Source organism: Neopelma chrysocephalum, unplaced genomic scaffold (assembly GCF_003984885.1).
Source record: "Neopelma chrysocephalum unplaced genomic scaffold, ASM398488v2 Primary Assembly neopelma1_44, whole genome shotgun sequence".
In the NCBI taxonomy this organism is placed as follows: domain Eukaryota; kingdom Metazoa; phylum Chordata; class Aves; order Passeriformes; family Pipridae; genus Neopelma; species Neopelma chrysocephalum.
In genome coordinates, this window is record NW_020897703.1 from 12385840 (window position 1) to 12400531 (window position 14692).

The 14692-nt window shown below is 52.8% G+C and overlaps 2 protein-coding genes across 2 annotated transcripts in view; one reads left to right on the plus strand and one right to left on the minus strand.

Moving 5' to 3' along the window:
• Nucleotides 1-2035: 2035 nt before the first annotated feature.
• Nucleotides 2036-4183, minus strand: HOXD13 (homeobox D13). Its single transcript, XM_027677923.1, has 2 exons — nucleotides 3475-4183; nucleotides 2036-2691 (listed from the first exon to the last, which is right to left on the minus strand). Exons 1-2 carry the CDS (start codon nucleotides 4181-4183, stop codon nucleotides 2441-2443), a joined length of 960 nt encoding a protein of 319 aa, XP_027533724.1. The 3' UTR covers nucleotides 2036-2440.
• A 7373-nt stretch (nucleotides 4184-11556) lies between these two features.
• EVX2 (even-skipped homeobox 2) overlaps nucleotides 11557-14692 on the plus strand; it is a 3692-nt gene continuing 556 nt past the window's right edge. Inside the window, exons 1-3 of the mRNA XM_027678885.1 lie at nucleotides 11557-12161; nucleotides 13362-13618; nucleotides 14231-14682. Of these exons, the coding sequence (XP_027534686.1) occupies nucleotides 11738-12161; nucleotides 13362-13618; nucleotides 14231-14682 (1133 nt within the window). The 5' untranslated portion in view covers nucleotides 11557-11737. The remainder of the gene's footprint in view (nucleotides 12162-13361; nucleotides 13619-14230; nucleotides 14683-14692) is intronic.

Consider the following 14692-nt stretch of genomic DNA (forward strand, 5'->3'; position numbering starts at 1 on the left):
GTTAAGCCTGGAAGGAGGAAAAGAACAGCCCGCGGTGGCTCCGGGGCCGGGAAACAAAACAACTCTGGCAGTACCCGGCCTTCCATCTGCAGGGAGACTCAGTGGAAGGAAAAACCTCTGTAGAATTAATAGGAGTACGTGTGGGTGAGTGGGGGTGCCGAGGGGGAGAAGACAAGAATTTAAAACATTCGGAGAAAACAAGGCTGCATCGGCAGAGAGGGCTGTTCCAGGTGCGTAGATGATGTGTATCACAAGTGTCCTTTTATCCCAGAATCAAACAAAAATGCACTTCGTGATAAAATCCGAAGTGCTCAGAAATGGACTTTTTTCGTCCGTTCGGGGAAAACAAACGCCCCAATTACCGTGAACGTGCAAGCAGAGTAGAAAGGGGAAGGAATAGGGCGGAGGAGGCGGAAGATAATCCCCCGATGGAACCAGCCGATTGCGGAGAGAACGGAGGGGCGCCGTCCCAGGCCGCCCCGCAGCCGGGGAACCGGCAAGTGCCGGTCCGCTTTGGAAGGGGAGAACAAAGGGACCGTGGGCCGTCCTCGGCCGCCGGGCACCGGGCAGGCCGAGCAGGGCTCGGAGGAAGAGGGGAGACGCAGCCTTTCCCCTGCCTCCCATGACAACATTTCTCGCTGGCAACATTTCTTTCTTCCTTAAAACTCTTTCCCATTGACAAGGCACCCTCGGATACCCCTTTCCATCCTTTAATGCGCCTCTTATCGTATCTACCTCTCATTTCCCAGGAACGGCGTCCTGTAAGTGCCTCTGAGAAGATCCCAGGCAAGCCTGGAACCCGCGAAACCCCTTCCTGCAAAAGAAGGCGAATTTCTTTTTCTCTTTTTATATATATTGAAAAGAAACCGTTTTATTAAAGGCAGTTCAGGAAAAGATTTGCAACATCCGTAACAGTTGGGAAGTCCAGACTGTATTTCCAACACAAAAGCATATTTTAAGACAAATGAAAAAAAAGATATGGTTTATGGAGAAATAGACTTATCGCATGTCTTACCACATACAATGGTAATCAAAGTGTTTAGAGCAATAGTATATTATAATAAATAATACTAGTTTGGAACACACATTTTAATAATTAGACGAGGCACGTTAACAGAGAGGAAATCACTTCTCTCTCCTAGTAGTTGACTAGCGCGTCTGATCACCCTGTGTATATCATAACATGCACACTAGATTTAAAAGAATTACAAAATCGACAAAATCCTAGCCTTTCGGCCCATATAAATTATGGCATCTTTTGATCTTCCTTATTTATTGCTTCTGTCATTAACACCCGTGGGTTTTTTTGTAAATTAAAAATTAACAATGAACTTCATTTATCCAAGCAGGTTTGGGGGTTTTTTTGCCTTGTTTTTCGTTTGTTTGTTTGTTTGTTTTGGTGGGTTTTTTTGTTTGATTTTGTTTTTTTTTTTTGGCGGGAGAAAGGAGAAGAATCTTGCGCTGGTCCGGACAAACAAGATAGAGCGGATATTTTACCCTGGGTCTGCGCAGGTCCATACACACCTCTGTAGGGGCAGCCTCTCCTCTGGCTGCAGGGCGAGCCGGCCAATCCATCACACCGAAAGCGCTGCCCCCAGGCGCCCCGACATGAATCTCCGCTGAGCGCCCAGTTGCGCAGCCCCCCGGCCGGCAGCGCCCGCCCGAGACTAAAGTGCCCCTTCCTGGGAACAGACGGCTCCCTTTTCCACCGGGCAGTATGGGATCCTTTCCCTGAAAACGAAACTGCGGCAAAGAAAAACCCCAAGCCCAACCTCAAACCCAAACCTGCGGAAGCGGGGAGCGCGATGGGACATGGCTGGGACTCTGTGCCCCGCAACAGCTCGGAGAAATTCTCTCTCTCTCGAAAAGCAATTAAAAATTCTACTGCAGCCAGTAACCCTCCACGTAATTCTCTCCGGTCCCACTGGACTAGGAGGGTTTTGGCAGAAGCCGGGTGCTGCCACAAGTCCGTATTCCGGCTTTCTTGCATTTTCCGATTGATTTTTTTTTTTCATTCGGCGTGTTTTGAAGTTTACAATACCAAATCAAAACTGACACTTTTTGGCACTGGCTGTTGCTCAGAGAAAAAAAAATTACAGACCCCCCCCAAGAGTTAAACATTAAAGAAAGTTATAACTGTAACCGTTCAACATATTTAAGTTCGTTTATACTGGCCTAGAGGGGAGAACAGAAAATATAATTAATATTAATATTATTATTATTTTCAAAAAGAAGAAACTGAACTATAGTTCAATTCAAGGCTTGTCAACACTCCCTTACACTTACAGAAAAACGGTGACTTTCACGGAAAACAATTCCCGAAATTTCGCCACCACTGGAAGGACAAAAAAAAAATTAAATATATTTTCAAGTCTTTCCAAGAGTCTTTAGCTGGTCGTAAATTGAGTTTATATATCCACCACTGTCCGCATTTAATGTATCAAGATACATTGTCTTTCAGTTTGGAGACTATTTTCTTATCCTTCACCCTCCTGTTCTGAAACCAAATGGTAACTTGTCTCTCAGACAGGTTTGTGGCTGCGGATATCCTTCGCCTCTTGTCCTTGTTAATGAACTTGTTAATGGCATATTCATTCTCGAGTTCTTTAAGCTGCAGTTTTGTATACGGCACTCGCTTCTTTCTCCCACGCCGGTAGACACACATATCGGGCTGGTTTAGTGCAACGTCCCCTATTGTAAAAGACATTATGTGAAAAATTAGAATTTTATTACAGGCGTTTAAAGCTTAACCGATATTGTTGGGCACTGGTTTTCATGGGCAAATAAATAATACCGGGCTGTTTACAGTTTATTATTATTTACACTACCACATTATTTGCACGTTAGTAAGGCACCACCGAAGCCTTGATGGACTGTCATCACTTTTCAGGCATGCATCTCTAACTGACCATGAAGGGCGGCGGGGGCATTGGCTTTGGGGCCGAGAGCAGGTCGGTGCCCCAGCGCACACACAGAAATCACTGGTGAGAGTTTCCCGGGTTTGTTTGCATGTGGTTTGTGCCTCAGTGCCCTCACTACTTGCAGTCTCTTAAGAGGTCTGGGGCCGGATCAGTCGCCAGCCAGAGAGGTAGAGGAGTGCAAGCCTTTGAGCCATCGTCCTGAAAACTGCAAACGCGAATAAAACCCGGCCACAGAAGAAATCAGCAGAAGGAACCCGAGGCGGCCCCGGCGCCCGCGGGACAGGCGTCCAGTGCCCGGGCGCTAGTGGAGGAGAGGTTCTGGGGTCAGTCCCGCGGGTATGGAAAGCAGAGGGTGAGATTTTATCTGGGGTAAGGGGTGGGGAGGGAGGTGAGAAAAAGAGAAAATCCGCCGCCCCCACCCTGCTCTATGCGTGTCTGTGCAGCGTGTCCAGCTCGGCAGGCCGCCCCTGCAGCCCGGGGGGCGGGGGAGGGGACGAGCAGGCGGAGGAGGCGCGGGGGAGTTCTGCTCAGACCATTTCTCCCCCTCTCGTACCTGGAAAGGACGATTTCCAGAAGTGTGAGCTCTGTGTCTGATCTTTGGCACAGTAAACCTGACTATTCCAGCCATTAGCCAGAGTCCAAGACTGATAGCCCTCCATTGATATGTATGTTTCGTGTCTCGGTTCCCCAGAGCCAAACGTTGAGACCATGTCTATGTACCCAGGAACGTGCTGGTAGGGGGTTGTATAGCCCTGGTAGAAGGACACTTCCTTCGCCCTGGAGGAGACTTCATTGGCGGGGACACTCGTGCTGGTCAAGCTGGAGACGTCCATATACTTTTCCACGGGAAAGCCGCCAATGGAGGCATGGGGGGGAGACTTCAGGGCATTTTGCTGGATCCCAACCCCGTGGGACATCCTGCAGCTATAGTATCCATTGCCAAAGTGATACCCATAGCCCAGTGCGGGGGCGGCGGCCGGCGTGGCGGAGCTCGGGCAGTCCTTGGTCGGGGGGTCGGGCCTCGCCGCCGCCCCTGAGCGCTCCCCTCCGCCGGCGTAGGCAAACCCCGAGGCGGCGGCGGCGGCAGCGGCGGCGGCGGCCGCTCGGCCCGTGTGCGCCGCCCCGAAAACGGGCGAGGAGAGAAAATTACGGCACTGCCCAGGGGCTCCGCCGCCGCCGCCACCACCGCCGCCGCCGCCGCTGCTGTCGCCGCGCAGTCCGTCCATCTCCCAGCTCGCTGCTTTGCTCATGGCCTTGCACATCGCGGGCGGCGGCGGTGGCGGCTCGGTCCCCGGCCGGGCATGATGCGTATGGTTATTTGCCTCCAACAGGTTGGATCCTGGCGGTACGTTTATAAAAACGAAGTCCAGGTTGGGAGGGGGGACGGGGGTGGGGGCGGCCGGTCCCAGATTAGTTTGTCTCAGCCCGGGGGGCTGCTCATAGGCTGCCGTCGGAACATGTGACCCTCCCGCTGCCCGCACTGCCCCTTTCGCCTCGCGGCCCCCCGGTCCGCACCGACGGCGCCCCCCCCTCCTCCGTCTATTCCCACCCCCGCCCCGCCGGCGAGCTCCCGCCCAGCCACGGCCCCGGCAGTGGAGGGGGGGTTAGGCGGGCGGCGGTGATGCCCCTCCGGAGCAACCCCGGCCCCCGTTGCTTTCATCCTCCCCTTCCTCCTGCCCGCGGCTTCAAAAGGGCCAGCCGAGTACCACTGGACGTTTTGAAGACGCGGGCAGGGGCTCTTTTTAGAGCCGCGGACAGGGGTCTGACCGGATCCACAGCGAGACCTTCTCCAGCTCATTGTTGCGTCTGCAACATGGGGAAAAACCGATATAGTTTTCGTATTCCATTCCCCCCACCTCACTCCTTCCCGGCGATATATGGAGAAGTGTTTTGTTATAGTGAGACGGGGTCCCCTGATTTTACTGAGGTCTCGGTCCACGGGAGAACCCTCTTTTAACCCCCCCAATATTGCTACGGGCCAGGAAAAAGCACCGTGTCTGTGCGCAGAGCAAGATGGTAAACCTGGCACTCATTAGATGTGGCTTTTTTTCCCTTGCAGTGTCAGTTCATGTCGTGGTAAGGCAGCCTAGTAAAAAGGCAGCGTTCGCTTATGCTGACGACTGCTCTCGTGCTGACTTCCCAAGACTGTGGCAAATCCTTCTGTCGTCTCTCTCGACTCTCCCGCTGTGTCGGGGTGGAAATTGCAGGAGTGCGAAGTGCTGGAAATGGAGAAAGCTCCAAAGACGACTCCGAACTCTTGTCTCAGAACTAACCACAACCCCAATCACAATCCCAGCCCCTGCGCTTCTGGACTGGCTACTGTCGGTCCGCGGTTTTGTATTGGACACTTAGCCCTCTCTCGGGCGCAGAGGGCGAGAGATTGCTGAGAAAGGCGGCAGCTCCGCGGGGAAGGGCAGGGAAACTTCGCGCCGCTGAAAACCGTGTAGCTGGGGCCGTGTTTACTGTCCCTATGGAGGCTCAGGCGCATGAAGAAAGAGAGGTAGCCTCCACAGAGGTGAAACTGTGCCGACACGATTTCGGGACTCTGGGGGTGTCCTTGCTGAGCAGCCCAGGCAGGTGGTGGCAGGGCCTTCCGGATCCCTGAACTACCGCGGGATCGAGGCAGGTCCCGCAGCAGCAGCCAGTCGCGCAGCCCTACTTTATAGCCTGTTTAATAATCATCGGCAGTATCTGGAAGCAGGGTTTGGAATGACAAACTGGTGCCAGTAATTACAGCATCAACCGGATGGCATAGGCGAGTTCATGTTCATTAGCTCTGACCACTTAATTGCTATTACTCTTTTATAATCAGCTAAGAAGTTAGCCAGGCGTGATTACGTGTTTCGCTCGGTTATCAGCTGAATCAGTATTTACTCTCAGAAACCTTCTGTAATTAGGAGGACGTTTTGTCGAGGCACAAGTTTCTCACCCTTTTATGCCCCTGTATGTAACTTTCTGGTGAAAACATTGCTAAAAAAAAAAGTCCCGAGAAATAAGACATATTTCCATTTGTATTCCCACGTCCCGTTGTGTTTCCTCTTGCAGTAAATGCGGTGAAATTTTCTCTGACGTCAAAATATTTCAAATAAGGCTGGCGAAAGAAAGGAGCACCTAAAACGCAGTGTTTCAGAGCTTTTTGAGGTCGATTACATCAAAGCAAATCACAGTGCAGCTGCAGCGACGCCCGTAGAGGTCTTCAGTCCTGCCGAGACATCTGCTCCAGCGAGAGCCCCCGGTGTACCAGAAAACTCTTTGGGCGGATTTATGACTATATATTCAATTGCTTCAATTTTATAATGAGCAGTGTTGTGAAGGGTGTATAAAACAGCAATGTCGTGCATGGCATGATATTATGCACACGAATAAAAATAATGATCTCATGAGCAAAGGTCGGTTCTCTGAGAGCACCCGCCCAGTTTACAAGTGGCAGGAGGCCTCTCGCACCCCCGGCCCCGGGGCTGTGCGGAGCGTCGTGCGGAGGCCGCGGCCCCGGCCCGGAGCAGCCCAGCGCTTCCTTAGCTCAGGGAGGACAGTCCCCACCGAGACGTCGCTCCACGTCGGGCAGGGCAGGGGGACCTGCCGCGCTGGCCGGGCCTCTGCCTGCGGGCAGTCCTTGTCTTCCCCCAGCAGCGCTTCCGCGGGTGCCCAGCGCCCCGCCAAGTCCCGCTGCATATTCCATTGACACATTGAACAGGAACCTCCAAAATACACGAGCTATATAGCATCGCTGCAGGCAGTGCTTGTGGTCTCCCCGGAAGAAAAGGTTGTGGGGTTTCCTTTTTTTTTAATTCCTGAAATTATCTCATTTCCTCAAGTGCATTTACAATGATTTAATACAGTTAGGATTCTACTCAAACTTTTAGCACAGGTTTTTAGTATCCGCCTAGTATTCATCTCTCACAGCAAAAACAATCCGAATTTTGATCGCCTCCCTCGCCAGAATTTGCCGACGGTAATTGTGTCTATAGGAATTTGCTTCTGTTAGTGTTTGCTGTAGGAAAAAAAAGCTCTCTCAGGACAAACGGAGAACGTAAACATAACCACTCAATTTGTACTTCTCCCAAACCTTACTCCATGCCCACTGCCTTCCGTTATTACATTTTAACTTGCGTAGAATTTTTAATAGCTAAACAGAACAGAAGAACTTTCATTTTCCCCTACCACTTTAAAAAATAGCCAGTTACAGTAATGAAAAGATTTAACAGCAACGCGGGAAGAATTGTTAAACTATTTTACCCTCCAGATATGTGCCACAGGTTCTCATGTCTTTAGTTACTTTAGCCTTAAAAAAATCCGTTTCGAGTCGGAGAAAGTTTTCTCAGGGCTCCTCACATGGCCTCGGTGCAGCGGCCACGGTCGGATGAGCACTGCGGGTGCTGAACTTGAGCTCTCGGGTCACGGGCTGGTGCTGGCCGCTCCCTGACTTCTACCTCCGCTTTGACGCAGCGCGGGGACCTCGGGATCCTGATCTTGGACCAGCTGCGACCTAAACTGAACCATCGGTCGAGTCCCTTTGAGACTTGCTTGGGCTTTATCGTTTGAATTAAACCCCGTCTGTGTGCAAAGGCAGCCCCAGAAGACATCACGCACCCATGAACCTCGCGTAGCGCCCGCGGGATCTCCGCCTGGGTAGCGCGGATAGGGACGGTGTACAGAGCCCGCGGGACTCGGGGATATGCTATGCTCGTGTCCTTTACTCGTGGGTAGCATTTTACAGATAATCTGGACTGAACACGCCCCAAGATTGGCCCTACGTTTATATGGCGGTCTGAGGCGGAGGGGAGATCCGGGGCGAGCCAGGAGCGCACTGCGTGCTCAACATGCAGGACACGGGTTGCGCGGGTGCGGAGCTGCCTTGCCAGACGGCCTCCGACTGGCACAGGGAGCGCAGGCAGGGCTGGCGGAAAGGGCGGGCAGGGCTGCACGTCAGGGTGGCAGCACCTCCGGGCAGGCCAGGCGAGCAGGCCAGGCAGGGCCGGTTGACCGGTAAGGAAGGTCAGGTAGAGCCTGTGGGCAGGGCCAGAGGGCAGGACAGGGCGGGCAGGGCAAAATGGGCAGGGAAGAACGGGCAAGGCTGGAGGGCAGGACGGTCAAATCAGGCAGGGCAGGCAGAACCTGCGGGCAGGACAGGACGGGACGGGCAGGGCAGGGCGGGCAGGGCTGGCGGGCAGGACGGGCAGTGCCGCCGCGGCGCCGCCAGGTGGCACTGCCGCGCCTGCCGGCAGCGCTGCCGCGGCGCTGCCGCCCCCGCCGCGCGGGTCCCCCGGACAGGCCCCCGCTCCCCCGAACCCCGCCGGGACCGGCTCCCCGCACCCCCGCACGCCCCCCCGACCAGCACACCGCCGCCTGCTCCCACCCCACGGGCCGCGTCCCGGAGACTTTGCGCTGTCGCAGATACCTCCCCGGCGCTGCGCGCCGTCCTGGGGTCCTGCTGGCAGCCTGCCCCACCGCGGGGTAGGAAGCAGATATTCCTGCTCGTCTTCCCAAGCACACTCTTGGTGAAAAGCTGCCCGCGATGTTTGTCTCATTTAATACGAACTTCATTTCAATCAAGCTACATGACCCCTTTTCCCCGGGTAACATTTAATAAACGAACACTGAAATATTCTTTGATGCCTCCATCAATAACTTTCAAGGTAAAAATCTGGCCAAAGGCCTAAGCAGCTATTTAAACTTACAAGAACAACTGAGTAAACAGAGTCTAACAAAAGCGCGCATATTTCGGCAGTTTCTCGGCAGTCTCTGTAACTTCCTCCCCCTTTGCCCAATAATGTCGGAGGTTCTTCAGGCTTAGCTGTTGATTATGAACAACTATAAACATATTCCGAAAGATCTTTTTAGACCGTGCTATTCTTTTTTTTTTGGGGGGGAAAAACCCCCACAAAACCAAAAATAACAACAACCTCCCCACCACAAAACAAAAGCAACAATCAAAAAACCCCACCCAAAACATAAAAGCCCCAAACAACACACACCCACAAACAACAACGCAACAGATAAATATCAGTGCAGTAAATGCCTCTAGTTTACTGGCAATATAAAAAATAGGCAATTAGTTTATTTGGGGGTTGACGGTTTGGGGTGAACCGATTAACTGCATTGCAGGGAACAGTTTTGTAACCTCACCTCTACTAGTAGAAGATTATTAACGTCTCTTATAACATTTTATATCCCTTGCATATGAATTTAGCTGTATTTTAAGATACTCTGTACATAACCTAAGGTATCAGTATTATTTAAAAGGTGCAAAATATAAGCCTAGTAAAGATCATTCATAGCCGCACTTGAGTGTAACTTATTTTTCTTACACTGGGGCTTTTCACATAGTCTTTTCCATCCGCTCCAAATAACATAAAAATCGTTCCCTCTTTTCTAGTGGTGCAGTAACATTTTTTGAGTCTAAAGCTGTGCCTGCTCTGGTGGTGTGCACACACGATTTGCCTCCGAGATGTGGTATCTCGGCTGCGGTTTCCGAAAGAGCAGGGGGAAAGATGCTCGCCGCGTTACAGCATGTAAGAAAACAGACGAGGGCGCCAAACGACAGCAATAAAACCGGCCGCAGGTTTCCGCTCCGCCTCCGCCCCGCCAGGACCGGCGGCCGGGCCGCCGCCTGCTGCGGAGCCAGGCACGGCGGGGGAAGCGGGGACTGCAGGACCGTGGCAGGGCTGCGTGGGCACCGGGCCCGTCGGGCCGGGCGGTGCCAGATTCTCGGCCGCGCTCAGCGGGTGCACCCCGGGGACACCCCCCGTCCCTCCGGGAGGGCAGCGCGAAGCCTCCGCTCCCGGCCCGACCGGAGACCCCGCGAGATGTCGTCTGCGGCCCTGTGTCCCGCGCACCGCTCCGCTCCCCTCGGCACCGGGCCGCTCCGCCGCCGCGTCCCCGGGCGAGGAAAAGTTGACGTTTACTTTTGTCTGTTTTGGAGACTGTAAAACTCAGGACACCACACTGCAGTCTAAATTGACCTTTCGAAGGGCTGACATAAAACTCTCATTAATGGAAGGCTGGATTTTGCGAACAACGCCTAGAATGCTTCCCAAATATTTGGTAGAATGTTTAGGGAGACTTTAACACGTTATTAAAAACAATCTGTCAAGTATCCCATTTTCGAGCTATGAATCATGCGCAAGAGCACAAGAACTTAGGAGACATGTGAACCAAGATTAGTAGGAACAGTTCTCCTTGAAAAAAAAAAAAAAATCAAGCCCGCCTTTGATTGGGGTGTTTCTCCGGGCGATGAAACTCGGATTCACGGGGTCTAAATACTAGATGATGTGGGTGAAAAAAAAAATCACGGCGAGAATAAAGGTTGGGCAGCTATCGAAGCGCACTCCAGAGATGCTAACGACAAAGGATTTATCTTCGTTTAAATGGTTGCCATCAGCGTCATTATTACTAGCTAAGTTACCACTGAAGGGAGACTTTCCGACTGTCACGTCTGCCGAGCGCGGTAGCCCGTGTCTCCTGCAGCGCGGCGACGCTTCTCCCCGCGGCACCTGGCAAAGAGCGGAGGGATGAGCTAACTGAGCCACAGGTAACTTTGGAGAGAGGGTGCTAAGATGATGTTTCTGGTAGCTCGGAGCCTGTAGTCAATACCTCCCACCCATCACTTAATTCTGTGATTATTTTTTTAATTTTCAAATGCGTAAGTTTTATTGGCGGTGGGGAGAAAAGAAACAGAGGGCTGGAGACAAACCTGCCGGGAGGATTAAATGGACGCCCGTGGAGTGTTTTAAATCACGAATGCATTCAGTGTCCTTCGGTTATTTCCCTCCCCTATCATACCGTACGATGGTCAGTAGTGTCCCAGAGGGAAGAAAAAGAGCAGGCTAGCTTCGCCGATAAGCAGGATTATAGAAAGTAAAAAAAAAGATTTTATTTAAGGACGCAACGAAGAAAAATTTAAGACTTGTCGTATACTAGATTATAATAAAAACTTAAATGTTCAGGTAACTGCTGTAGGTACGCTCGAATCTGTGAGTGATTATATTTGTGTGGTTTTATGAAGTCTGGGCATAAGGTCCGCGCGTGTGAGAGGGTGCGTGGGGGTGTCAGTGTAAATTCCTAAATAAAACGACTAATGTGGTCTGGAAATGGGAGGAAAAAAATAAAGAGATATCAGCGGCAGGAGGTTCTCGGTCCTCTGGTCCTCTTCCAGCAATTCCTTGCGTTGTGATCTAAAATACGCCTCAGAAATAATAATAAAGAAAAGCATTATCTAATATTTAGCATGTAGTTCTGTCCGAGGACAAATGAGAAAGAAGCTGCATCATTAGGACCTAAAAGGCAACAAAACAAAAATCAGAGCATAATGATGCACCTAAATGAAGGGGGAAATGTTGCACAGCTCATTTTATTAATCAGACTGTCAATTCCACCCCAGAGGCCAAACCCCAGAGCAATTGAAGCAAGATCTGATCAAGCTAAGGACAAGAGCTTTACTCCTCACTTCTTGTCTTTCTTTCTTTCCACCTGGATATATTTGTCTGCTCTGAAGCCGCCTTCATTATCCACTGACAGGAGCTTGTATTTATTTGCTTATAAACCTGTTACAATAAATGATTATTCGAACAGCGTCATTCGTACCTTAATGACGAGCACCACTTTTTGATGAATGACATTTCGGGCTAGAAAGGATGTATGGGTCATTTTGACCAGTCATTCCCTCGCTTTGGCATCCCACAATTTTTACACCTCCCTCAAAAACAGATAATAATATTTAGAGACACTTGCCGGGCTGAATGTGAATTAGCCCCTGCTGCAGCTCATCATTAGTACAGGACCAGCCCTGCAACTTTGACATTTTTTATAAAGCTGAGATGATGGAAAGAATAAGAAAAGAGATGATCCTGATGGAGAGAGGGTTGCACAGCCCTACAGCTGGCAAAAGGCTCTCGAATTTGTCAGACTCAGCTGGAAATGCAGTGTTGGAGGCCCTTGAAAATTCTCCGCACAGTGGTCGCCTCAGCCCGAGACTGACTGCCGCCTCCCTGCACAGCGCTATAGGGGACATCTCCGCCAAAGGCAAATTTGAAATAGACACTTTATTCAATCTTCAGCATCCGAGCAGCGAAAGCACGGTCTCCTCCGAAATCCCGCCGTCGGAAAGCAGGAAGAAAATCAGCCTTTATTCCGAAGTTGCTCAAGAGGCAGATATGAACAGTGATGTGGAGGTGGGCTGCTCTGCGCTCCGCTCCCCGGCCAGCCTGACTTCTTCCCAGCTGAAGGAAAACAGTAGCAAAGGTAACTCTTCCTTTATCATCTCCATCTAAGCCCCGCGCTTTGCCAACAGGCTTTAAAAACCAAAGGAAACCCACCGCCACTGCCAAAGTTGCTCGCTTCTGCATCAGTGCTCTCTCTTCTGCGAAGACAGAGCTCCAGGCTGTAAAATATTATTGCAATTACTGCGCTACCCCGATAACCGAGACACACTGCTCGGGCAGCTCCTGTGCGGGTGCCTTCGTGTATGTGTATGTCTGTGCATGCCCAAATCCATTGATATGTAGATATATATCCAGAATATATGTGGGCACAAATATCCACCCACTTATATTTAGGCAAAGCTTTCTCCACTTGTTTACCCGAGCTCTTGGAGTTCTCGGCGTCTCTTGAGCTGTATATGCGTCTATATACATACATAGATTAAATTAGAGAGAGAGAGGGGAATGAAAGAAAACTACCCGCATTTGTCTGTGTGTGTCCTTATCTGTGTATATGCAACGTGCTGTCTGTGTCCACCTCGGGGTAATTTGGCATTGTTCACTTTTCCTCTGTTTGTAACAGGGGGTTTGAAACAACCTCGTCTCCTTCCCCGTGCTTTGCGGGCCACGGTGATGGACAGTGGTTGTTATTATTGCTGGAGGTTATTGGGGAGGTGGAGGTAGATGAACGGTGGATTTCCTAGGGGCCACAGTGCATGCCTTTTTTGTCAAATGTGCCAGAGAGAGGAAGGGATGCTCGACGTAACCCTGGAGGGGAAAAAAAAAAGCTTTTTTGGCTGCTTTTATTTCTTATGTCTCAAACGAAAATAAAGAACGGCAGTCGAAGGGGAACAGGCTAGTGCCTAGCCCGGGATGCTCGCAGGCCCGCGCCCTCGTCCGCTCTCCCCTGAACTCATCTGCTCTGCAGTCCCCAAGCTCACCCCATCTACTGAGAATAAAGTGGTTATGAAGTTATTTTAAAAAAACAAAAAACAAAAAACAGAAAACCAAAAAAAACCCCCAAAAGCCCCAAACCAAACAACCAAACCCAACCCAAACAAATAAGCAAAAACCCCCAACAACCAACCTCCGAATCCAAATTTATCGATTCTGCTAGAAGAAGGGATTTGTAAGAATGAGAGTTGGCCTTGAGCACAGGCGCAGCGGGCCCGGTCCGGCCTGGCCGGGAGGGTTGGGGGGCCACCCTGTCGCCCGCTCTCATCCCGGTGCCCTCGCCCCACAGGCTACGCGGAGAGCAGCCCGACTCCCAGCGCCCCCGCCGCGGCGGCCGCCCCCGCCGGCGGCATCGGCAGCCTGCACAGCGGCGGTGCGCTGGGCGGCTCGGCGGCGGGGGCCGACCAGGTGCGCCGGTACCGCACCGCCTTCACCCGCGAGCAGATCGCCCGCCTGGAGAAGGAATTCTACCGCGAGAACTACGTGTCGCGGCCGCGGCGCTGCGAGCTGGCCGCCGCCCTCAACCTCCCCGAGACCACCATCAAGGTACGCCGTGCCCCGCGCCCCGCTGAGCCGCCGCCACCGCCCCGCGCAGCCCCGTGGTGACCCGCTCCCCCGGGCCGCGGCCGGCTGCGCTCTCCGGCTGAAGGACTCGCAGAGCCCATAGCTATTGATCACCACTAGTGCTCGTTTGCGTCTCCTCACCCAGCTTTTTAAAAAGTTGTTATTACTGTTATTTTTGTTGTTTGGGGGTTTTTTTGTTGCTGTTGTTGGTTTTTTTCTTATTTTCTTCTTCAGTTTTTATCGCTTTAGCCTACTTCCTAAAGTGAAGAGGGGAGAGAATGAACGCAGCTGTTATACACGGGGACGAGCGTCAGTCCCGTGAAGACATAGTGCTGCGTGGGGAGGAGGGGACGATTCGAAGGGAAAACGTTTATTCAGATCGAAGGGGTTCCCCTCGAGTAGAAGGGGGAACCGTACCCACTGCTCCCCTCGGTGAAGGTCACGGGCGACTGCTCCGGGGGGGGAGAGGGGTCGCCCACAAACATTGGCAGTGGGTGTCGCTGGGTGCCCGCAGGTATCCGCGGCGGGAACGGGTGCGGCGGGGCGAGGACTGGAGCGGAGCTGAGGCCGCGTTGTGCTTGTCTCCCCGCGCAGGTGTGGTTCCAGAATCGGCGGATGAAGGACAAGCGGCAGCGCCTGGCCATGTCGTGGCCCCACCCGGCCGACCCCAGCTTCTACACCTACATGATGACCCACGCTGCGGCCACGGGCAGCCTACCCTACCCCTTCCATTCGCACGTCCCGCTCCACTACTACCCTCACGTCGGGGTCACAGCCGCCGCCGCTGCCGCCGCTGCCTCGGGCGCCGCCGCCGCACCCTTCGCCACCTCCATCCGCCCGCTGGACACTTTCCGCGCCCTTTCGCACCCCTACTCCCGCCCGGAGCTGCTCTGCAGCTTCCGACACCCCGGCCTCTACCAGACGCCGGCCGCCGCCGGGCTCAACAGCAGCGCGGCCGCCTCGGCGGCAGCGGCGGCGGCGGCGGCGGCAGCGGCGGCGGCGGGGTCGGGGCCGCCGGGGGGCTCGGCGCCCTGCTCCTGCCTGTCCGGGCGGGAG